Source organism: Natrix helvetica (assembly GCF_964273705.1).
Source record: "Natrix helvetica genome assembly, chromosome: 2".
NCBI classification, from domain to species: domain Eukaryota; kingdom Metazoa; phylum Chordata; class Lepidosauria; order Squamata; family Natricidae; genus Natrix; species Natrix helvetica.
In genome coordinates this window covers 44,260,127-44,284,551 of record NC_138552.1, presented here as the reverse complement: position 1 = coordinate 44,284,551, position 24,425 = coordinate 44,260,127, and the positions used below count along the sequence as shown (strand labels likewise).

General features: G+C 34.4%; 1 protein-coding gene across 9 annotated transcripts in view; it reads left to right on the top strand.

The window, feature by feature from the left end:
• LOC309386236 (uncharacterized protein) overlaps positions 1 to 24,425 on the top strand; it is a 138,387-nt gene that overhangs the window by 54,231 nt on the left and 59,731 nt on the right. For 3 of the 9 annotated variants that reach the window (XR_014174371.1, XR_014174372.1, XR_014174376.1), the window contains 8 exons: positions 2,391 to 2,463; positions 5,048 to 5,201; positions 7,746 to 7,798; positions 8,239 to 8,297; positions 8,391 to 8,552; positions 12,166 to 12,385; positions 13,264 to 13,417; positions 20,317 to 20,362. Coding sequence is in view for 3 of the 9 variants with exons in the window: in XM_081941381.1 (XP_081797507.1) it covers positions 2,391 to 2,463; positions 8,391 to 8,552; positions 12,166 to 12,208 (278 nt within the window). In the remaining 6 variants the exon portion in view is untranslated. Of the gene's footprint in view, positions 1 to 2,390; positions 2,464 to 5,047; positions 5,202 to 7,745; positions 7,799 to 8,238; positions 8,298 to 8,390; positions 8,553 to 12,165; positions 12,386 to 13,263; positions 13,418 to 14,722; positions 14,799 to 20,316; positions 20,363 to 24,425 lie in introns of those variants that run through there. The other 6 variants (XR_014174374.1, XR_014174375.1, XR_014174373.1 and 3 more) reach the window with 6 other exon arrangements.

Sequence of the window (24,425 nt, the reverse complement as noted above, 5' to 3'; positions counted from 1 at the left end):
TGTTCTATCATTTTCTAAGAATGGAAACTAGTTTAGTACAATAACATTTGTGTTAATAAAATTGCACATAGTGAGCTTTTATGTTGTGTTTTATCTTCAAGAGAGCTATTTTAATTATTAAATTGGGGTTATTTTGCTTCACCTATTTCATTTTTAAAAGACTCAAATATCAGAGCCTCAAAGTATTTTCTCCAGGCAGAAGAGGAGCAAAATGGCTGACTCAGACCACATATTTGTAACACAATATTATATTAGCTTGCAGAAGTAGGCACATTGATTTCCATAGGACTTTCTCCTAAGTGAGTAGAGTTTTGGCCTCAGACTGTACTCTGTACAGATCTGAGTGTAAGTCACATTAAAATCAATTGGCCTTCCTTCTGAACAAACATACATAGATTTGTGTATAGGATTCTAGCTTGCTGAACATGGTGGCCTGTGTGCCACTAGCTGTCAGATTGTTGTCCAATTCCTGTCTCATAAGTTTTTTTAAATGATATTTCTAATTACTGTACTGCCATTGTAAAATGTTGATACTGGTAGTGCTAATAATGTTGTAATGTATATGCCTGTTTTGGCAGCAGTTACAAAGTAAGTATTTCAAAAAAGGATCTCCTTATCATACTGTTAATCCTCATATAAAAAGGCAGGTCTGCCATACAATTTTCTTTATAAGTACTGATGTTGCATTTTAACAAGATTTTATTATTATTTTTTACATTACTTGTCTTCTTGTATTCCCTTGGAGTCTTTTATCAAAACACCTACCATGAATGAAATAAACCAAATTGGATGGAGTTCGCACTAAGAAATAACAAAAATATAATTATAATTTCATTAACTTTGCCCAGCTAGTATTTTAAAAGTATATTACTGTTTAGAGAAAAAAACTCCTTATACTTTTGGAGCTATTATTATATCAGAGAAGTAAACTTTGCCATGTGTAACAAACCTCACACATTAGAATACCATTGAGAGGCTTAGATTAAAAATTGAAATCAAAGTAATTATACTTGTAAAAGTCAATCAGTAGTTTAATATTTTAAAAACAAAAAATATACTTTATTGCAAAAAAGTAAATCTAATGGGAAATATGTGCATACTTACATACTTTCTCAGATATGGCAAAAAATCCCCCAGAATATTGTGAAGTTATGATGCACCAAATTGCTCTGTATTCTTTTTAAATTCAAGTCAAAAATTCTTATGAAAATTTTAGCTTTTCATAATGTTCAGAAGAGAAGGTGTATGATAGTATAACAAAAGTTGCAATTCTCAGTGAGTAGGACAACACTTACGGTACTTTGGGCTCAATCATGAATTCAATTCAGTGCTTCATAATTTGTCTTTCTTCCCTTTGAACAGGGAAGAAAATATTTCTTTTTTTATTTAATATTTTGATTTACAAGGCTATCCAATTCCAAAATAATTTTGGAGAGTTCACAAAATTCAAATGAAAAGAAAAAAATAAGCAAAAAATAGAAAAACATAGTTAAATTTTGACACAAAACGTACTCAGGCTGACATATATTCTATCTCAGGCATGAGAGTAAATGCAAAAGTCTTTGCTTCTAATTTGCGGGGTTTGTAGAATCTAGCCAACCTGAGAAAATCTTAACTGTGATAAAATGGTATAACTTGCCTCCAAGAGTCACATAGACAACTTCTTTATGTTTCCAGTGGCCATTTTTAAAAAAAGCTGATGCTAGTGATTTTCTTTGGCTTCAATAAATTGTTTTATGGGAACAGTCTTGTTAGAATGGCAAAATGGTGCTTTGTTAACTAACACTACTAACAATCTTTCAAACGTACATAGAATAAAAGTTTAAATAGCTAGAAAATCTTGCACAAATGTAGTTTATGATTAGTTGCTAGATATAGCCAATTGAATATTATCTAGCGAATAAGATCTGCTTCTCCTGTTCTGTTGTTCTGGAAGGAGAGGAGTTTACTTTGTTTCCTGGGCCAAGAGAGACATAGCAGGTAGATAGGAGATCAGGAAAAAGTCTAAATTTCTATTGTCTGAATCACTCAAGAGGGATATAGCTTTCACTTTGAGAACTTTTGAGTGTGAGCTGTGTGTGTGTGTGTGTGTGTGTGTGTGTGTGTGTGTGTGGCACTATGGCATATCTTCCTCTGGTAACTATCTAATTATACCTGTTTTACTTGTTCATTTGAACTATTTTGAGTATCTCAAATGCATCAGTAGTTGGTAAAACATTTATACATCACTTTTTAAAAATATATGTATTTCACTGAAGGGAGCATCTAAATTCACAGATTAACGTGTATTAAAGAAAAGTATGGTCTTTTCCCTATAGCATATTCCTTATTCTGTGGGATTTTTCTATTTTTTCATTCTGATTACATAGCCCTGTGTTTTTTCTCCACAGTATTTGAAGTGTATATGGTACTACAAGAAACAATTCTGCCTGAGTTCAAGATTGTGGTTCTACAGAGAAATAGGTAAGATTTGCAATAAATGAAGTAACTTGCTGTGTTGTTGACTTTCCCTTTAATACTATATATCTATTTCAAACTGAATGAAAACTTGATTTTTGTTATTCTGATATATAGTGAAGGATTCGATCCAGTGGTGGGATTCAAATTTTTTTACTACTGGTTCTGGGGGTATGGCTTGGTGGGCATGGCAGGGGAAGGATATTGTAAAATCTCCATTCCCTCCTCACTCCAGAGGAAAGTTACTGCAAAATCCCCATTTCCTCTCAGTCAGCTGGGACTCGGGAGCCAGAGCCAGATGGGGGTGGCCAGTCAGAGGTGGTATTTACCAGTTCTCCAAACTACTCAAAATTTCCGCTACCGGTTCTCCAGAACTGGTCAGAACCTGCTGAATACCACCTCTGATTCAATCCCATCCAGATATTTCAATTTGAGAACATGCAATGTTCATTGTGAAGCAAAATGACGTTACATCTAATGCACAAATGTCTTTTTCCTGAAGATCAGTATAGACTGGTTTTTCCCTCACTGTTACTAGCACTAATTTTAGTACTTTATTAGTTCTGGGACTTTCAAATTGAAAGAGAAAAATATTTTATCTGAAATTATATGATTTATATCATTTTCCTATGATGGATTTCTAGTCACCTAGCTATCATTGAGGTGATATAAAGCCTATCCTCATCCTGCAGTTGGTTCAAGATTCTGTCTTTTGCTATCTGTTGCTCGTACTTCTTTGCTTGTTCTGTCATTTTCTTACTTTACTCTCTTGTTTGTTCTAACAGAATAGAAAAGTTGGAAGGGACATTGGAGACCTCCAATGTAGTCTAAACTCAAGGCTGAAAGAGGGTTAGGAAGAAATTGCACTAGTTTGCCTTTTGATAGAACATGTGCCTTTTATCTTGTGCCTGGCCATGAACATCATGATACCTATTTTGTGGAAAAGTCTACTACTGTCAACAGAATTTCAAATGTGTTTATTGACCAAGAAAGATTGGAGCTCTTGCTTTATAGATCTCCTATCCCTAAGACTGGGCTCACTCACTATGTAAGACATAATCCAATGTGTTTGGTCTTGGCTTACTATGGAAACCACATTTATTGTGGTTTATTACAGGAATCCAACCAATAGTGGTAAATCCAACGGACATGTATTCTGCTCTCCCCAGACTTTATTTTATCCTTGGCCCAAGTTGGAGGAAGTCACCTTTCTGGGGGAAAAAAAAATCTAAACAGGCCCTGGTGCTGAAGTTTCCCCACCCATCCAGAGTATCCATATGGCTTAATTATATCTCAGAGATTGTGATCTGGATATTTCCCTCCAAACTGTTTCTGAAAAATAAATAGGTTGTTCATAAACAGGACAACCCAGTATTCTGTCAGACTTTCAAATAAGCATGAACTAAGAGGAGGATGAAATGTTAGAAGTCAGAGGTCAGACACCATCTTGGGCCTCTTCTTCTGAACCACTTCATATTGCTGTTTATCCCAAAAACTTGGAAACAGACGACTGACAGGTTTCCTGCCAGGAGGTTTATTACTGGACAAATTCCGACTGCAACAGGATTTTATTACAAAAAAAATCTCTTTATTCTTTTGATGAATTGCAAAACATCCCGACACCCCTAATATATTTTAAATACTCTTTGGGGAAAGCACAAATTAATATCTCCAGAAATATTTCATGAAATATTATTTTGATGTGCATGAATCATCTAAATCTAAATAAATACAAAAATCATGTCAATCTAAATCCAAAACGGTTCTAATATTTGCAATATGAGCATTTCAGCCACTACCCAGCAGGAATAAATAGAAGTGCCTCTTCAAATGGTAAACATGAAAGAAGTGCAGCTTTAATCAGCACTATTTATCTCCTACGCTTTCCCATCCTCTTACATAGATCAGCATGACATCAAAATATTACGTCCTATTTATATTAGCATTGAAAACTCAAGGTGGACTTCCAAGTCTTAGCTCCATTATCTTTTTCAGTCAAATAGAACAAACCATATACTTTACCTTCTACTTTTGCTGGGAGGGAGGGGGCTCAAAAAGTCATCTTCAAACATGTTGTGGCTGTCATCTTGACTTTTTAATCCCTCTCCCCTGTCAAATATCCTTGTAACCTAGCTTTACGCTACAAATTTCCCAAAGAGACTAAGAGAGTAAAATTATATACTCAAAATACTATTGAGTATAATTACCTAATGATTGGACCTCAGCTGATGGATATTTTTGTAGTTCTAGAGTGGATATTTCTTACTTTTAAAAATTACATTCTTTCATCAGCATTTCTTCTTCCTAGTTCTTTTCTATGCAGTAATAATAAAATGATAAGACAAGGGTTTCAATCAGTTAAAATCCTCCAGCCATATCAAAGATCATGGGGTCACATATCATTACTTAGTTAATTCTTGTTTAACCTCTCAAGGTTACGGTAAAGATTAAATAAATGTGAAAAGTCAGGATACCCTAAACACTTTTGTATATCAATTGTTCATAATAGCTTTGTACTGTAAGACAGTATCAAGGTTGAAAAGTTAAAAGTTTGGCATAACTATGTATCCCCCTGTCCCCTTTGTTTCAGCTGAACAATGGACCTTCATTTTGATTTTCAGGCTGTGCTTTGCCAGTTTCCTGTTCCCACTGATCATTGGCAGGGAACCCATAAAATGGCCAGCAGGAAATCACCTGCATCCTCCCTTTGGTTTATCAAAAACTTCTGTGTAATATTAATTCAGGTAAGCCTAGTTGTTAACTATCTAAGTGGGATGAATAAATAAATAACAGGATGACCTGATGTCATTCATTTTGGACTATTCACATATTTTATAAGGTGCTCTATAAAAAATACATTGTTTACTATGTACAATTAAGTGAACACAATAACGTTTAGATATTGTTTTACTCTTGTGAAATAAAACTCAGTTTTTCTACATAGAGAATAGAATGTTGTAGTAAATCTTCAAACTCTGCTGAATGTGTAGATAAATAGGAAAAGGAAAGAAAAGCATCATCCCACCCACCCCATCTCAAAAGTTTCCATGTGCCAGTCTAAATACAATTAAATACCATTTTTCTTGACTTTGAACTCGGCTTTTCAATTTTTTAAAAAATATTTATTTGAAAGTATGTAAAACTAAGTTCAGTGGCGCTTATTCCCAGCTAAAGTAAGCATAAGATTCCAGTTTTAATTTTTTTTAAATACATTTATTAATTTATTAAAGTCAATTTTTAATTTTCCTATATTAAATTTGGGTATACAGTTTTTGATACATCATGTGTGATCTTCCTTGCTTAGAAGTATTTGGACAAAACATTCAAATGTTTGCTTCATTTATATAATTTTATGTAGTGTCGAGATATTGTTGTGTTCCATTTCTAACATACTCCCATGTCTATTAGTTTAGGAGAGAAAAAAAAGAATAGTTGCAGTGTAATTTTGATTAGCAGTATTAGGACCATTTTCCCAAAGTATCTTTCATCGTTTCTACAGCCAAATTTTTTCATGTTCACGTGTCAAATTTAAAAAATACATTGTATAGTAAAAATGGAGGCTTTTAAAGCAATCAAACAGCTTCTTTACTGAATGTAAAAAGAATGACTGAAATGGTCATACTAATTTACTTTCATGAAATATTTTCATATTTTCAGGCAGAAATATGCCAATTCTTTCTAATTACAATGGTTAAAACCCTATTTATCTCAAAAGATAATGCTATATTAGAATGTTTTGATAGCACAATAATGCTTAAAATTTCACTGAAATTCAATTCTGAAAATCATACAAAGTGAACAATACCTGCCCACATGCTTTGTATGTGCTTTTTAAATAATAAAAATGCAATGAAAGCAATTAATGATTCAACAGTAATTACAACACTTGAAATGTATGTTGTAATCTATAATAACTTTGATCAAATATATTACCATAAATGTAAAATTATTTGTTATGTTGTTGTATAAAGCATGCAATTTATATGCCTTAAACTTGTGGAAATTTCCAAGGTTTATCAAAATGATGACAGTCATTTTTGGCTCTTATTAGTATAAGACATTTGAAGTAATATAGACTCATTACCAGCAAACACCTAAATGAACCAAAAGATACTATTAATCTAATGAAGATTCCTTCCTTCCTTCCTTCCTTCCTTCCTTCCTTCCTTCCTTCCTTCCTTCCTTCCTTCTTTCTTTCTTTCTTTCTTTCTTTCTTTCTTTCTTTCTTTCTTTCTTTCTTTCTTTCTTTCTTTCTTTCTTTCTTCTTGTCCCATCTCAACAAGTAATTATGACTGGTAAACAAAATTAAAATATCATAAAAAACAAGAATTTCAAGAATACAAAATATAAAATAGACAGAAGATTGTGGAAATGGAAGTGTGCAATCAAACAAATGATAAGAATGCTTGGAATAGGATTGCAGGGCAGTAACAGGAGCTAATACTGGTTTTTTTTTTACTTCATTGTTGTTTTTCTTTCAGTAGAAGTTCTATCAGCTGGGGAGAGTTGTTCTTGTCTTTGAAGCTAGCTCTTGTTTCTCTGAAGTCAGATTCCTTATTCCCAGGACTCCACTCTGCAGTGCCAGCACAAACATACATCAGCAGCTGCAGACCACTTTCAAAAGTTAGCAAGGAACTATCAAGCAATTACTTATTCCACTTTAGATCCAAGTCTGTGATTTTATGTTACGGATCTAAGATTTAAGGAATGAAAAAAATCAAAGACAATAAGTAAAGTCAACAAATGCAGAAAGAAAATGCATACCTGCATTTAATTGGAAATATCATATTCTGTAGATGAGCAATGCTGGCAGGATAACCTCAATTAAAAGTTTGGATTAGATGTTTGGATCCTAATCTACAGCTGGATTGGATCCAAATTTCATTATGCTTCTAAAATAGACTGCCAGGATTTCAGATTCAATATCTAGCTTATCTCTAAGTATGATTGAATTGAGATTCATCTCATTCTATCTTATAGGAATGCATTCTAACTATCCAAGTTAATTCACAAATATCCCAAGTGCCATGGGCACTTTCACATCTATTAGCTTTTTAGCCTTCATTTTAGCTACTTACGCTAAGTGTGAAAGTTGTTAATATTTTCTCCCACACCGCTATACCAATGCAGAACCATGCATATCTGGGAAGAAATGCCTTGGAGTTTAATGGGTCTTATGCCCATTTATGTAATGCTGGATTTCTCCCCTAAAATAAAACGGTGTAGAATTGTAGCCTTAAAATCAAACACACACTCTGTTCAATTTAATTTTTATATTTGCATTACAGATAAGCTAAAGATCAGTCTATGGTTCATGGGTGAAATCATCTTTAATGACAATGTGAGTTTATCAATACAAGCTGAATATTCCACAGTGACATGTGAACTCAAGAAAAGAACACGAGCAGCCATTCATTCTTAATTATATGTACATGCAAGATGTTACAAGATTTTTTTTTTCATTAACTGTACATTTCTGGCTGCTTTACTAATTTATTTTAACAAGGGAAGTGAGACTTGAGGAATGCACATAAAACGTCTGATAAATTGCAGGTGTTAATTATGGCTGCTGCAAGGAGGAGATTATGGTAAAGACTCCCTTAAGTTGAACTTCACTTTAAACTTCATGGGGAAATTCATGTTGTTTTGTTGGCAACAAGAGCGTGACCTCCTTTTGACATAGTTTCTGACTTTCTACTCTTGTTTAAAGTCCTGGGATTCAATGGCATTCTCCTTTCCAAATATTAAGCAGGCCCTGTTCTGCTTATCTTTTGATCCCAGACAAAGTTGGCCAGATGCTGCACCTGCTGAGAGTCCAGGAACAAAGGTGAATTAAAAATGTAAGGCACATAAAGTACATAAATAATAGACTTGGAAAACCTTCCAAAAAAGCTTCCTTAAAACTGCCTTCTTTTGTCATTTTGTCTATTCAGTAGCAATATGGAAGATTCTAAAAATGGCACTGCTGGAGTTTGGTTCAGAAAAAAACCAAAGGTCTCAAGCATCACAGACAGGATGCCTCAAGGCTGGCATTGCTTAAGACTGTCCACTATCTACTGTGATCTAAGAATAATTGAAGTGGTGAACCGAAATGTGTAAGTATGGAAGTTCTGAAAATGTTCCAGAGGTGGTTGATTAAGAATCCCATTTTAAGTACTAGTATTACAAGTGAAAGTAAGGCAGAAACATTATGTTAATTTTATTTTCTAAGTAACAGTTCCCAATCTAAAGATGGCCTATATGGTGCTTCATTTTTAAGGTGTCAGAGAACATAATAGGACTGGTAGGATTTCAGATTCAATATCCAAAATGTGATCTGGAGCTTTGAAGTCCTCTAGAAATTCCTAGTGCAGATTAGAAAAAAAAATGGCAAAGGTGAATGGAAAAACAAATATTCATTTAATATTGATGTGGATTTCATTTTTTAAAAAATGAAGCAAAGAAAAAGTGGGTGTAGAACTTCCAAAATAGACTCAATGCATCCCATTGAGGGATGCCTGTTATATTTAAAAATTGTGATGACTGTGATTATAAGATCAAAGCCCAAACTCTTTTTTAATGTGTCATATATTTATCACAGATAATAAGGCTTCGATTGTGTGTTCGAAGCCACTATTGTATCTTGAGCGTTTTGGCTGTCCCCTCTTCAGATACTCCAACTCCTCCAAAATAACAGTATCACAAAAAGAATCCTTTTCAGATCTCAGAACTATGTGAAAATCCTTGCACTGCTTAAGTTTATGAGAGTAATGTATCACTGCCATAGCTAATGCCCCTTTTGATTGCTGATAACATTTAATAAAAAGCAAGTAGGCTTTGGCTGTTGAAGAGTTGGCCACATCTGATTTAGTTGGGCATTTCTTCTGCTACCTCTTATAAAACCTGCAAAAATAAACAAGATGAAGATGGAGAATTCTTTTCTTTGGTGATGTGATTGATGGAAGTGCTGGAAGATTTTTTTTAAAAAAGAAACTAGTTTAAAGGAAAAAAGAAATCCCAGGGAGGAATGATGTTACAATGTGAGCCTAACGCACTGCATGCTTGGTTCTAGACAGAATCATTCCCCCAATTCTTCTGACATTTTCGATTACCAATTCTTAAAAAATGGACATTGGAACCAACAGTAATCTCTTTCAGTGTAGAGACTTTTTCAGCTAGTGAATTATAAGTGTTTGACTGAGTATATTTATTTGGTGGGTTGAAAAAAATTGACACAATGAAAAATTAAAAGTCCATATATTCAATTATAGTCACATACAGTATCAAGGTCAGGTTGCTATATTTGGAAAAATAGCAAGATATTTTGTTTGTCTATCTATCATTATCATCTATCATTATCATCTATCTACAGTATCTAGATTTATTCTCTGAAAATTGGATCCATTTATTGCACATTCTTTTATGGCTGTAAAAGCATATGTGCCATAGAATACATCTGTATCTCTTTCTACATAATCAGGGTAGAAAATAATTGAAGGCTTATGAGAATCGTGCGAAAATTGTGCCCATTTGCTGCCTATCAGATGCTTTTCAGTAAAATTATACTGCATTTCAAAACTGCAATATATATTATTCAGACATCAAAAATCAGAATGTGAACAAGCGTTATCATCCATTACTGAATAATTACTTATTATACCAATGTTCTGCCCATCTCATCAGCTTTGCTGGAGACAGGCAATGGTTCATCATAACTTGGCACTTCATTAAAAGCATTTTTACAGGGTCAGATAATTACTGTCTGAGCCTCATATCATGGGGATGCTAAATATTGATAAACACCTTGAATAACTGGGTAGCAATTAAAAATAGATAGAAAACTACAGATTATATGACATCGAAAAATCAAAATATAGAGTTGATTCACATATACTTTGACATTAGTTTCAGCAGTTAGATTGTAAACAGCTTCAGTTGATGCACTGGCTGGGATCACAAACAATTCTAGGCTGTAATATTTGTTTCATATTGGCTTTGTGTGTTGTATTAACTTGTTCTCTGTGCACTATAAATCGTGGTTCTATCATGCAAATACTTTGATAAAAAGTTATGACTAAAATAAGCCACAACTTAGCACGAGAATGTAGCTCTTATGTTGGAAGCTGAACTTATCCAAACCTGACTATCATGCTGGAAATGCTCAAACTCTATATGGATGGGTGGTTGATCTCTTTTTAGCAGAGAAGACAATGTTTAATTATGCGTGCCTCTTATTCCAAAGATTTGGGAGGGAACATATTCCTTAATTTTGTAGAAAAAAGATTGAAGTCCCTGTATATAATCCAAAACCCCATCTCTGATTTCTTATGAATTTAATCAGATTGTGCCTCTTGTAACTTTCTAAACCAGGCACTAAAATTTATCATATAAGATGAAGTGCCAGATTACTTTTTGTGAACAAAAGAAATAAAATTAATAAATGTGTACATATATCATAAGCGAACGAAACAGTACCAGGCACAGAGTGCTCAATGGGATGCAATATTGGGCAGAGAGTTAATGTTATCATGAAAGACAGAAGGCCAGTCTCCTGTAATTTTAGTACCCAGTAGTAATATTTATTGTATTATACTTAATAAAGTGACAATAACAAACATAGAACTGGAATGGAATGCTCACAAACCTTTTAGTTTCTTGATAAAAAAAGCTGTTGGGAGACCTTCAGTACAGTTAGTGGATGAAAAATAAATGTGTCCGTTTGATTAGAACAAAAACTTGTTTTTTTTTAAAAAAAGAACCCTTGTAAATCAGAGGAACAGAAGTAATGAAGTAAGCAAGGAAAAAAAAATTTGTTAGCTTTATAATCTGGATAGTCTTGAAGATCTTAATATATATGTCATTGTGCTATTCAGGTTACTCCAGATCTCTGTCAGTTCTCAGACATGACTGTCACTATATCTGTACCAGACAGAAAAAAATCTAGCTCATCTCCACAAGCTTCCTGTTTGGCACGTAAGAATGAGCTCTGGAATCCAGAGTGTTACCAATGGAGAAACCATTTCCTGATTCTAACAATGATAGACCTGAGTCACTTGGTTAAGTTGGGCGGCTGTAGAAATTGAATGAATGAATAATTAATTAATTAATTAATAATAAAATAAAATAAATAAAATGCCTGATATCAGTGAATTTGATGCATTGTTACCCTAAGGACAGAAGAAGAGCCAAGCAGTAAAAGCAAGCAGAGGATGAATTGCAGATGTTATTTTGAAATAATAATATTATTCTTTATTATTTTGCTTCTAATATTTTTTTAAAGATACACAAAATATTTATGTATGCCATATTAAAATAGCCAATATAACACAAACTATAACTCACAAATATTGTAAGTTTAACCTCCCCCCCTTTTTTGCTTTCAATCTATCATTGCAACTAGTCCAAGTGATTTTTGACCTGATTTTGAAGGATGATACCAGAAAATAACTTTTCAGAATTGAGTCCCCTCGCCCTGCTATCTTCTGATTTTTTTTTTGCTAGTTCTAATTCTACTTCATGAAAGATATTTTGTTTTCAAAATTTGTTTCAGAGGAGAATTCATGGAACTTTAACATGGGTGGACTTTCATATATTTGATTTACTGTCAAAGGCAGTGCAGGAATAATCTTTTAGCAGACTATCATCTGGCTAGCATTATGCAGCTTCCCTGACTTCACTTCCTGTAAGTCCAACACATTGTGATGAACTCCTTCCATTGGACTTTTTCAGATCTGAAAGCAGTCAGCAGGAAGATTTCAGAATGATAGAATGATGGGTGATAGAAAGCAGAAATGCCAGCAACAACAGGCAGTGCTTCTCACAACAATAAAAAAGTTCCAAAAGTTTTGAGAACTCAGAAGAAATCTGAAAGGAATTAGGGATCCTAAAAATATGTTAGAAAACCAGAAGCTTGATTTACAGAAGAATAAAAATATTGAGAAATTACAAGGTACACTTTGGCATAGTATTTCTTGTGAATGCATGTTCCTAGTTGGGTGTGCTTTCTATTTCTCCATAAAGGAGTGCATACCTTCAGTTTAACATTGTTTTAAATAATATTCTTTAATGGGATGCATCTTTAAATATTATTACTTGTTGTGATACTTGAATTTTGAAATAGTGCCCCAACTATATTGCCTGGGGATGACTCCCCCTTTTCTTTTATACTAGATTTATGTATTGTAGCAAATTTATGACAGAGGCAGCTCCATTTGTGGCCCCTGGGGCTTCTTGCCACCCAACACTGTTGCTAGGTTCTTTTAATTAAAGAAGAAAAAACCTTGGGAAATGGACAGGTTATTCATAGCAGCCCTTTTGTGTAGTGCCTTTGAGATGCTCCTAAAATTTCAAATATGTCCACTGGACAAGAGAAGTCCTAGGTCAGATTCAGATAATGTTTGAAGAATGGGGGATTCAAACCCAGCCTCCTGATGTTTTGAAGGGTCACAGGAAGCCCTGAAGTGATATCACTCAGTGAGGTGGGATTAAAAAAATGCTTAGTTGCTTTTGGGGGACATTTTAAGGCCCCTCAGAGGAATAGCTGCCCTCTTTTACTCTTGTAATTATCTAGCAATAAAAGAAATGGGATGAGATTATGTTGACAAAATCTAGGCACGTTGCAGAGGCCTTTGGTAGCATGGTCTCAAGATGTTAGGTGACCCAATATTCAGGGACTGTATTCTGAAACATAGGTAGATCACTGTGTTCTTTTTAACATAGTTTGGAAAGCATTGCGATGTTCTGAAAAGTTAAATTGGTTTTAAGAAAATGCTGATGAATTCATATGGTTAATATCTGCTCATTTTCTTCCTTTTGTTTACATTATAGCAGCTGTTACTAAAAGGAGTTCCATAATCTTTTCCCAGGCACTTGGATAAAGTTTCATTTTTTCCATAATAACAACAAAAATTTTAAAAAATGAAACTGGTACTCACATTGGACCATGGAAAATACAAAAGGGTCAGCAATCAGCTGACCCAAGGTATGATATACGCAACTGAAAAACAAACAAGGGGGAAGGGAAGCAGGGTCTGGTGTATAAAGGAAGACTGCTTGAGGCCAAGAGCTCTGGATAGTAAAGCCAATAAGATATCCAAACCACCCAATAGGACTATATTCTATCTCCTGAACAAATAAATATGGAAAAAATGTTTATCTGTTTCTTTTTAGCAGTGCAAAGAGTTTCCAGCATGTATACATTAAGAGAGGATGTATAGTTGTTTCACAGCACTTAGAGTAAGACAAATATGAATAAAGATGGGGGTGGACTTTGGAGGAGAGAAGATTTGGGCTGATACTTGAGCAAAAACATGCTTTAGTAACAGGAGGTCTTGCCTGGGTTATAACGTACCATGTCTCACATGCTGATTACTTGAACAGACTTGCTGCCAAAATAAATTTTCTTTGGACTCTAGAGTTTATGGGATCCGCTTGTCTTGCCAACACAGCAGTTTCTTCCCCACACAAACAGTTCTGTTTTTGTTAGCCAGGGTATAAACAGACAGGATGCTTAGTTAATTATTTGCTTAAAGACAAAGATAGGTGCAATCTGGGATGAACTTATATAGCACTCATATGAGTTTGTATCACACTTGTTGTAAACCACATAACATTATGCCATCTATACATGCAAATATCCTGTACATCCATATACATTGACTTATGGAGAAGTATGTCTTACATATCCACAGGTATAAATCTACAAAGAAATCAGTGTTTTTTTAGGCTATAATTTGGCTTGAGCTGACCAGCTAGCCAGAATCTGATACTCCAGGCAAAGTGAAAGTGAGGTCCAAGAAAAAGATGTTTTGCAGATGCACATCAGCTCTGTAAAGACAGAATGACAGGTAGATTTTCAGAACATGCTTAATGTTGATGGTGCTGTGCTGACTGCAGGCAGGGTGATCCACCACCTGCATAATTGTATTCTTGGTTTGCATTCTTTCACTTTTATCTTAAAACATTTATAATTGGAGTATGAGGAATATTGCTCACAGAAGCAGCAACAATGTTGTGTGGGAAAATCTTGTGTTAGCAAAACAAGCAAACAATCCTTTCATGCAAAAATCCTTGTTATCTGTCAAACTTTCTTCGTTTCAGCAGCATAATTGGGGGAATAAATAAGGTATTTTCTGCCGCTCTTGTTAACAAATGGAAATCAGAAATCCTTCTTAATCTACTAAAAATCTTGCAGAGGTTTACTAGTTATATTTCAATGTACTTTCTGCCCCCTTCTGTATAGATACTGTATTATATCTTCTTTTAAGAGTGAGCTTATATATTGTAGATGGAAGACAAATCAGGTCCTGTGAGATATCGGTTTCACCCAATATTCAAAAGTTTCTTGTTATGTTCGGTTAAACCAGGGGTGTCCAAACTTGGGAACTTTACAACTTGTGGACTTCAACTCCACAAGTTGAAGTCCACAGTTGGAGTTGAAGTCCACAAGTCTTAAAGTTCTCAAGTTTGGACACCCCTGAGTTAAACGGTATGTTGCTGTATTTATTTCCAAATCTAACTTCATTCTAATTCTTAAAACCAGACTGAAACAAATTATATATGAGGAAACCACTTTAAATTACTTTAGCATACCATGTAAAGCAGATGCAACTGCTATGTTGATATCACTGTGATATTACTGTTTTTTAATATTCCTTGCTGTGTCAGCAAAACTAGTAATATTAAAATGTTGGTATTAAACATTTGAATTAACCTTGTGGTTTATAAATGGCTCTTCCATATTCCCACAGATAATAAAGGGGGTGACTTTCAGCTCTTAGCAGGCAACTATCTTCTTCATGTTTCATATACAATGAAAATGACTTTTATGAGAAAGAGAAACCCCATCTACCTGATAAATATAATAATAAAAAATACTGTTTGCTGTCTATTCACATAGTTAATTGTTTATAGCAGGGCAAATCTTGAACCCAAGGCAACCACTTTCCTATCTATCAATATTATCGCCAGTTTGTTAAGAAGGCATCAGTTGTTAAATATAACAGGTTTCTCTTCAACCATCTCTGCATTTAGAACTTACACAAATTTGGTTTTCTCTTTGCTGAGTGTAGGACATAACAGCTGGTTATTGCTCTTTTGGAATAAAAAGTCTTCACAGCCAAACAAGGGAAGATATATGTCAGATGGCTCACCAGTAACATTCCGGCAGCTGATATATGGGATATTTAAGGCAGATTAAGTTGTTAATGTATATTAGTATATTCTTAATTTCCTTTTAATTGAAAAAGACATATTGACTTTAATTAGAACCATTTCACAGGAACTGTCAATTAGCACATGTCAAACAAGTTAATTCAGAACAGAATTCTTTTAATTAGGGTCTGCTTTCCTTTAACTATGGGGCCAATGAAACCAGCCTTTCCATATCAAGATTTTAAAAGTCTCTAAGATATATAATACAAATGCAATCTCTTAACTATTATTAGAATCCATATGGACAGCAGTGTAATGCAGTCATTGTTGTCAAGTACAAATTGGAGCTTTCACAATGACAGTGGGGAAAGAAAGAAAGCTTGAAACAAGGCTTTATTTAGGGTAGCCGTGTCTGGGTTGCAAAAATCCAGACTACCACCAGATGGGAGCAGAGAAATACAGGAAACTCTTTGTTGACGTCTAATGGATATCCAGAGTTTTGTTGCCCAGATCTTGTAGCCCTTCTGTTTTAAAGACAATTGTGAAATATATGATTATTGCAGCAACAGTATCTTTTATTTTTTTCACAGTATCTTCACCTGTTACACTTTGAACATTGTGAGGCGAAGATTCTAGAGCTGAAGCACAAGATAGCTGAAGGATATCAGGGAAAGATATTTGACAAATAGGTTCAAATTTATGCTTGACATGAGTGCTGAAATAACTAAGTTCAGTCAAACTTATTTTACTTTCAAACAGCCACAAAGGAGATTGTCCAGACACAGACTAAACTCCGATCAAGAAAGGAAACAGTCCTGACATCTTTTTTAAAGGCAAAAATGATAGTATTAGTAGAGTGTGAAATTGTAACAACTCATGCTATTATGCACTGTAGTTTGAAAATTCTGATAAAGTAATGTTGCATTTCCTGTCCCTTTGAGACTAGAAGTATCATTACAATGATGGTCTTGTAGTCAAGCTTTTCAAAACAAAGGAAGTTAGTATAAGGACGAAATGATTTTCACACACACTTCTCCCCAATTTCCAGGCTTCAGCATCATCTGTATCCTTTTTACTTGTAGCACTGATGCAAACACAAGTATGTTCTGTACAAAGTTAAACACTTGTCTCATTGATTTTTGTGGAAAAGCATTAACAACTTCCTCCCTTCCACGGAAATAATGGGCCTTAAACATTTAAAAATTTGTCTGGAATTCACCGAGAATATCCAATTTGATCCACATTCATCTGCAAACCTAATTCTGTGCTACTGTTATAATAATTCAAACTTTGTCTTTGCAAAATACATTTTCAGAATCTTTCAATCTCACTCCTTTTCCTCTTTATTTAACTAACTGTCTCCTTTGGCTGCTGTTCCGGGTTGGGCTTTTATCTTAATATTTTATTGCTCCAATGAACTATTGCCCATTTCAATCTTCTGAATCTCTCTCTTTCTAAAGGGGCATTTAAAACTCCCACTAAACAAGGAGTTTGATTGGTTCTTGAACTGTCATATATAAACAATTACAATATAAATTCTATGATGGTGTGGTGGAAGTTTCTTAATTTGTAACATTTATATTCTACTTTTCTTCCACAGTAAGAGTCAAGTGGATGGTGTACTATTAAATAAGTAGTTGTAGCTCTTTACCAATATGATAGTGGTTTGATTTTTTTTCTTGAATTTTTTTTTCAAACTACCCATTGTAATTTTCTGGTATTTGCCAGTTATTTTCTATCCAAGTTCTAAATTAGTCTAAACTTGCTCAGTTTTTCAAGATTAACCAGGGAGAGCTAGGTACTGACTCTAGTCGAGAACCACTGCTAGTAAACTAAGTTATAATTCTCTTTGTAAATAAACTCAATTTGTATACAAAAATTAGGTTTTTTTGAAGTTCATATTTCAGCACATGTTTACATCTTTCCCCTATTTATACGAAGGAGATGTAAATATGCAAAACTTTAATCAGGCTATTCCAAGAAAATTCAAATATGTAGAAAAATGAATGAAAAATTCAATTTAGTTTTTAATCTCAAATTTGGCTACTATTTTAAGTGACTTTTATCAAGCAAGAATTAGAGAGGATAATGTATTAGTTGATTGAAAAGAGGATTAGCACATTGTTCAACATGATATGAAACCAATGATTGAATAACGAATGCCTAGGCAGTTTAAGGAGAGGTCAGGCTATCCAAGATTTATTTAGGAATGGTTAAATGCTGCAGATGACTGTGACTTATCCTTTAACAAGAATGTAATAGAAATCCATAATGTTAATGTCTAAATGGATATTTGAATAGCTTACTCCACACTCTGTATTTGCTTCACTGACCAAGCATTTTGATATGACACTAGTTTTATATATGCTGCTGTCTTCTACTAAATCAGATCCTTAGTTCAGCTAGCCAGGTATTGTTCCATGGCACTGGTTTCCAGGCTTTGAAAAGATGTTGACCCTGAGATCTGTGTGTAATGCAGCAGTTCTCCCTCTGAACTATGGTATCTGAATGATTGAGCCATGTTAAAACAACTTGTGAAAAGCCCAAATGATAAACTGAAACAAGTTTTTAAGTATCATTAGAGATACTTATGCTTAACAGTACTGCATTGTTTCGATGCTAGGGATATAATAATTTAACGACGTTTAATAAATACCCATTTGATTGCAATAAGAATTTTCAAAGTAAGTATACTTCAGATTGTAGATATTATTACATTAAGCATAATGTATATGCAATGTAAATATTAAACTCTGTAATGAGAGAACAAGCCTTTGGGAGTTAAGGAAATTTATTCTGAATTTTGTTAAGTTTCCAGTGCAGTTTTAAAATATTACTTATTATTGCAAAATTAGAATACAGTAATCATACTGTTAACCTCCTTGTCAGTTGAGATACTTGACATACTGTAACATTTTTGAGTATATTAATATGCTGAACCGCACAATTCAACATCTGTTATGCCTTAGTTATACAATATTTTCATTCCTAAATAAATAAACTTGTGAAAACTGCATTTTTTGAAAAGTGATTAAAATATCCAAAACAGTAAATTAATATGATTTTAATAGATAACGTGCATATCAAGTAGGCGTGTGAATATTCATTGGATCCCGTGGTAAAAGTGCACGCAAATTATCCACGGAGAGAGTTAATGCATATTTCTTGGCCAATATATATAATCTCCAACAGGCCTTGGGGAATGTGTGTATCTTGATTGCACATTGTACATTCTCTGGTTATTATTCACAATGATAACACTAACCCAAAAGCTATGCATCTCTCACCGATGTTTCATACATTCTCATATACTGGTAATCTCCGAGGAGCAGCGGAAAATGTACTAGAAGTTGATTAGAGCATGATGAAATTAAGAGTGTCATCAGTTGAGTGCCCCACAGAGAAAACCAAAGCCATTTTCTCATGTGGAACTAGTTTTTAAGTCTGGACTGAAAATATGTCAGCAGTTAGCCTGAGATCTGAGAAAAATAGAAAAACGGCCATTGGGAGTTAAATAATAATTGGTTAAATATGATCAACTGGAGCCTTAGTTAGACTTAGGCAACTCACTAATATAATAGTTAAGCATTGATATAGAACTTTCTCTAAGTCCTCAGAAATTCATATACAGATGCCTTGCATGGGAGATCAATGAGATCATAAAAGGTATAACATTTAAGCCTTGGCTCTTTTAATTACATTAACTTTCACTTGTATTATAATTCTCTAAATTTTATAAACTAATTCCAAACTTATGCTTAGTAGCATACACATTGATATAATTGATATGATTACCGGTATATGGTCAATGTGGCAGTTTCAGTTTATCCAACAGACTAAGCGTGAAAAAGATACACTATGAGAAGCACTAGGTTGTATTTTTCTCATTGATTCTAAATATAAGTAAGGTACTGCCCATTAGATGTGTGCACTCCTTCTAACTATGCAATAAACTCTGATTGTAGTAAAATCTGACATGCATTAATGGCTCCAAGTCATCATAGACCTTCAATAGCACTTCAATTGAAGCATAATTCTTACAATTAACCATGCAGTATCTTCCACCGCTTTTTGGCTTCTTGATCTTCACTACCAATTATAAGTTTTCTGCTAGCTTTGGTTTGTGGAAAGTTTGAGGCATACGCATTGAGGCATACCCATTTAAAAATTGTGCTGAAATGCTACAAGCTAAAATGGATTTTGCCCAAATTTATATCAGTTCCTTGAAAAGGCTCTTAATAAAATTTGCATTTTTTCCAAGCGATTGATGACATGAATCACAAACTGTTTATATATTGTTCATGAATCAGTTTGAAAGCCATTTAAAAAACACTAGACATTAGGGAACTTTTTAACAGATTATTTAAATTACTGGTTCTATGATTTCCAATATTTTTTATCCCAACAACAGAGCTACAGAAAGCTTGGTGAAATTTTATTTGAAAAGAATCTTCCTTATTAAATCACTTTTTGTTACTTGATTTAGTTTTCCAGACCCCGTTCCCATATGAGTTTTTTAGTTACATATTCATATTTGGCATCTGGAACTTAATAGTGTAGTAATTTAAGCAACCCAAATGAAAAAAAAATGGTACACATTTACAATCACATTCTTGTATATTCTTAATATAAATTTTATAATATAAATATGTATACTTTTATATAATTATGAATTATTATATTAATTACAAAATAATAATATACATTATTTTATATAATTATGAACAGGATGAAAAAGGCCATGCTGGTTGACTCAGCCTTCCATCCTTCTGAGGTGGGTAAAATGAGGACCCAGATTGTCGGAGGCAATATGCTGACTCTGTAAAACCGCTTAGTGAGGGCTGTAAAGCACTATAAAGTAGTATAGACGTCTAAATTCTATTGCTAATTCTGTTGCTGGCCTTCCTAATCCTATTCTTGGATGATGACAAGCAAAGATGGCACTGTCATAGCCAGCAGAACCACCTTCAAAGCTTCTTCAGTACGAAGCTAATGAATGTTCTTTAGAAGCACAAAGAGGATGAGAGCTAGCAATGTACTCTTGACAGTTATCACCATGATCACCATGTCCTCTGTCCTTGAAAGAGGGAGTCATGTCTACCAAGATACTATATTGATAATGGGATGCAAGTTTCCAAAACCAGGAGGTGCTTGATAATTGAGAGGACAGTAGGTAATCTTTTCCAAGTGCACAATCATGGAAGCGTGCTATTCAATTGCTATGAGTATCTGAGACTGTTGCATTGCTAATCCAGGTGCTATATGAATGGTTTAGCATACAGAATCTATACAAGTAGAATGTCAAGGCAATTCCATATGCCAAATTTCTCATGAAAGAGTTGTTTGAAAAATACTTCTCTGCTATCACTTTGTGATGCTGGCCCAAAATATTGAAGAAGAATGGAAATGTCTCATCATATTTTGGTGTCTACTGTGAGGGATTTGAGTACTAAACATAAACAATAGCCTGCAAAAACTTATATGGGGTTCTCTATTGGATTGCAATAACTACTTATATATGATAGGCAATATTATATTCATGCTTTTCAAACATACATATGGATGCCAAATGTATATGCATTTCTTTTTGTATAAATATTTTTGAAAATTGCACCTAGGTTTTGAAAAGTTGCTATTGAACTCTTGGATCACACAATTGTCTTTGTATAATTAGTGATCAAAAATTCAGCACTGACTGTAAATCAATGAAACAATCTTTCATGTATAATTGGGTGATCTCATTTATACATGAAGCATGTCTTTTAAGTTTACAATTTGACACATTATGACAAGGGCATAAAAATAAACAATCGAGGTTCTCCCATATAACACCCATCCTGCGCGAGCTGCACTGGCTTCCTGTGGCCTACCGGGTGCGCTTCAAGGTGCTGGTTACCACCTTCAAAGCGCTCCATGGCACAGGGCCTAGTTACCTGCGGGATCGCGTCCTGCCCCATACATCCCTGCGACCCGTCCGCTCACACAGAGAGGGACTACTCCGGGTGCCGTCCTCCAGAGAGTGCCAGAGGGCGACGCCCAGGAGTAGGGCCTTCTCTGTAGTGGGCCCCACCCTTTGGAATGACCTCCCCCCAGACATCAGGACAACAACCGACCTTCGCTCCTTCCGTATGAAGCTGAAAACCTACCTGTTTCGACTAGCTGACCTGGCATAATACTACAATCTCTCCAGCCCAGGGCATTTTTAATTGGTAATTTTAGTTTTTAAGGGTTAATTTCACTGGGGTTTTAACTTTTTTAGGTATTGTAACTTATTTATTTATTCTTACCTCCTCTGTACGCTATATAATACTTTTGTACGTCGCCCCGAGTCCCTGTGGGGAGAGGGGGCGACTAATAAGTTCAAGTAATAAATAAAATAAATAAATAAATAATCATCATAGCATCTGATGGGGAAGTACAGTGCATATATGTCCATTTTCTTTTAAATTGATTACACACATTTTATTGAAATTTTATTGAAATGTCAATTTTACATAGAAACAGAGAACATGCAACATATAACAAAGAAACATGTAGCAAAAACATGTTTGCTGCTCATGTAGCAGGAGTGTCCGGTGTAAACTACCTCTGAAAAACCTGATGTATAATTCTTGATTAACAGTTTCTAAATCATTGGTGTTTAGCTGCTTTTAATAAACAAAATGATAGTGATTGGAATGGTATTTCCTTATGTGAGGCAAAAGATAATTGAGGGGCTTTTGCTTTGAATCCTAAGTTCTATTTGAGTACATTGACTATATCTATTTTATTGTAGTTTTATGAGAACCTTCTAATATATCCTAAAGTAAATACAAAGGGCATTGTAAAGGAAAGAGGAAGAATAATTTTGGTCGCCACTGAGATTTTCATGGTTTTTATGCACATTGGGTATCATTGCAATTTTCTACCTCCCCCATACTTATAAGAGTGTCATATACTATTAAGTTTATAGTAAATAGTTGAAAAAGAAGTAAAAAAAGTAATGTTTTCCGTTATTACAACTATTGAATCTGTTGTGCATAGATATAGATGATATAGCAATAGATATAGATAGATATATGGATAGAAATGTTATGCAATATCATATAGCGTTTAACTTTAGCTTACAATAACAGGGACCTTGGAAGTCTTCTATCCAACCTTCTGCCCAGGGAGGAAGCCCTGTATCATTTTAGACAAATGGTTGTTCAATCCCTTCTTAAACTTTCAGTGTTGGAGCATTCACAACTTCTGGTGGCAAGTTGTTCTACTGATTAATTGTTTTAACTGTCAGGAAATTTCTCCTTAGTTCTAGGTTGGTTCTCCTTGATTAGTTTCCATTCATTGCTTCTTATCCTGTCTTCACGTGCTTCAGCGAATAGGTTGACTCCTTCTTCTTTGTGGAAACCACTTAGATATTGGAACACTGCCATCATGTCACCCCTAGTCCTTATTTTCATTAAAGTATGAAACTTGAAAAGGAGGAGAACATTTTTGAATGCTATTTTCTGCACTCTTGACAGCTGGAGGGAGCACTGATTGGCTCACAATTTCTTAGTTGCTATTAAGGAATTGAGGTGTAGGAATGTTGGCAATGTGGAAATGCCCTTTCTTAGAATTTTAAATCTCATTTTAATAATGAAATTTATATCTTCAGTTTGCCTATAATTCAATAACTGTTTTTGTTAAATCTGATTTGCTTTATTTTTCATAGAAGCAAATTGCATGTTACACTTAATCAGATCCATACCATAGGAAAAGCATAAGAAAGAGAGGAAGACACTCTGAGTTGTCACCAATATAAGCCATCTGCAACATGGTTGTAGGAGGAGGCAATTGTAAACATCTTCTGAAAATGTTGCCCAGAAAACTGGATGGATTCATCCAATACAATGCAGCCTTTTTAGTCAGTATAAAAATAAACCCCCTTTTATATTGGGTTATATTTTGCTTGTTTTTAGTGAGAGCCAGTGTAATGTAGTGGTTAAAAACCAGAAGACTGTGACCTATAGATCAGCTTGGACATAAAACTAACTTGGTGACTTGGGATGGTTGCTCCTTCTTAGTCTTAAGGATAAAGTGATAGCAAGCCTTTATTGAAAATCTTGCCAAGTAAACTGCAGGAAACCTGTCCAGGCAGTCACCAGTAGTAATACAGACAAGGGCACAAAAGAATAAATAAAATAAAATTTTAGTGCTGTTCAAGACAATCACTCTTTGTTGCATTGATGACTTCCATGCATCAGGATGAGAGATGCATGTCATGGTCTGCAGAAAAGAGGCTTATTTGGATAGTCATCACAGTATATTTTAAAGAGGATAAGATATAGAGTTTAGGGCAGAACTGGACAATAGGTTTTCTGCAGGACTTAAAGATTTCTGAGAAAAGGCCTTGATATTTTACACTTCTCATGTAGCAGGATCTGACCATGACCTTCCTTAAGTTAGTACAAACCTTTGGGAACAAAAAGCATTTTTGAAATCTATTCAATTCCGATAGCTTTGTGGGAAACATTTATTTCAGTCCTGTTAAAAATCTTAAACTACTGCATGAATTTATGTTCAAAAGAGATTTACTATTTTTTTATAGAACTGTTTCATATGTGATGAGATTTAATATATAGAATGCCACTGCCAATCGTTTTGAAAAGTCATGGGTTTTAAACTTGCCTATGCTGTTTTGTAGAGAATATCAACAGTCTGATGCAGCATCTGCAGAGAAAGATATTTACTGGGAAACCTTTCTAAATTTCTGAAGTGCCACTCATTGATCTCAGACAAATTGTTGAAAACATGGCCTTTGCAAACATTGTGGAGTTGGAAAGCTGGCAGCCTGCCTGGTTCCTACTTAAAAGCAT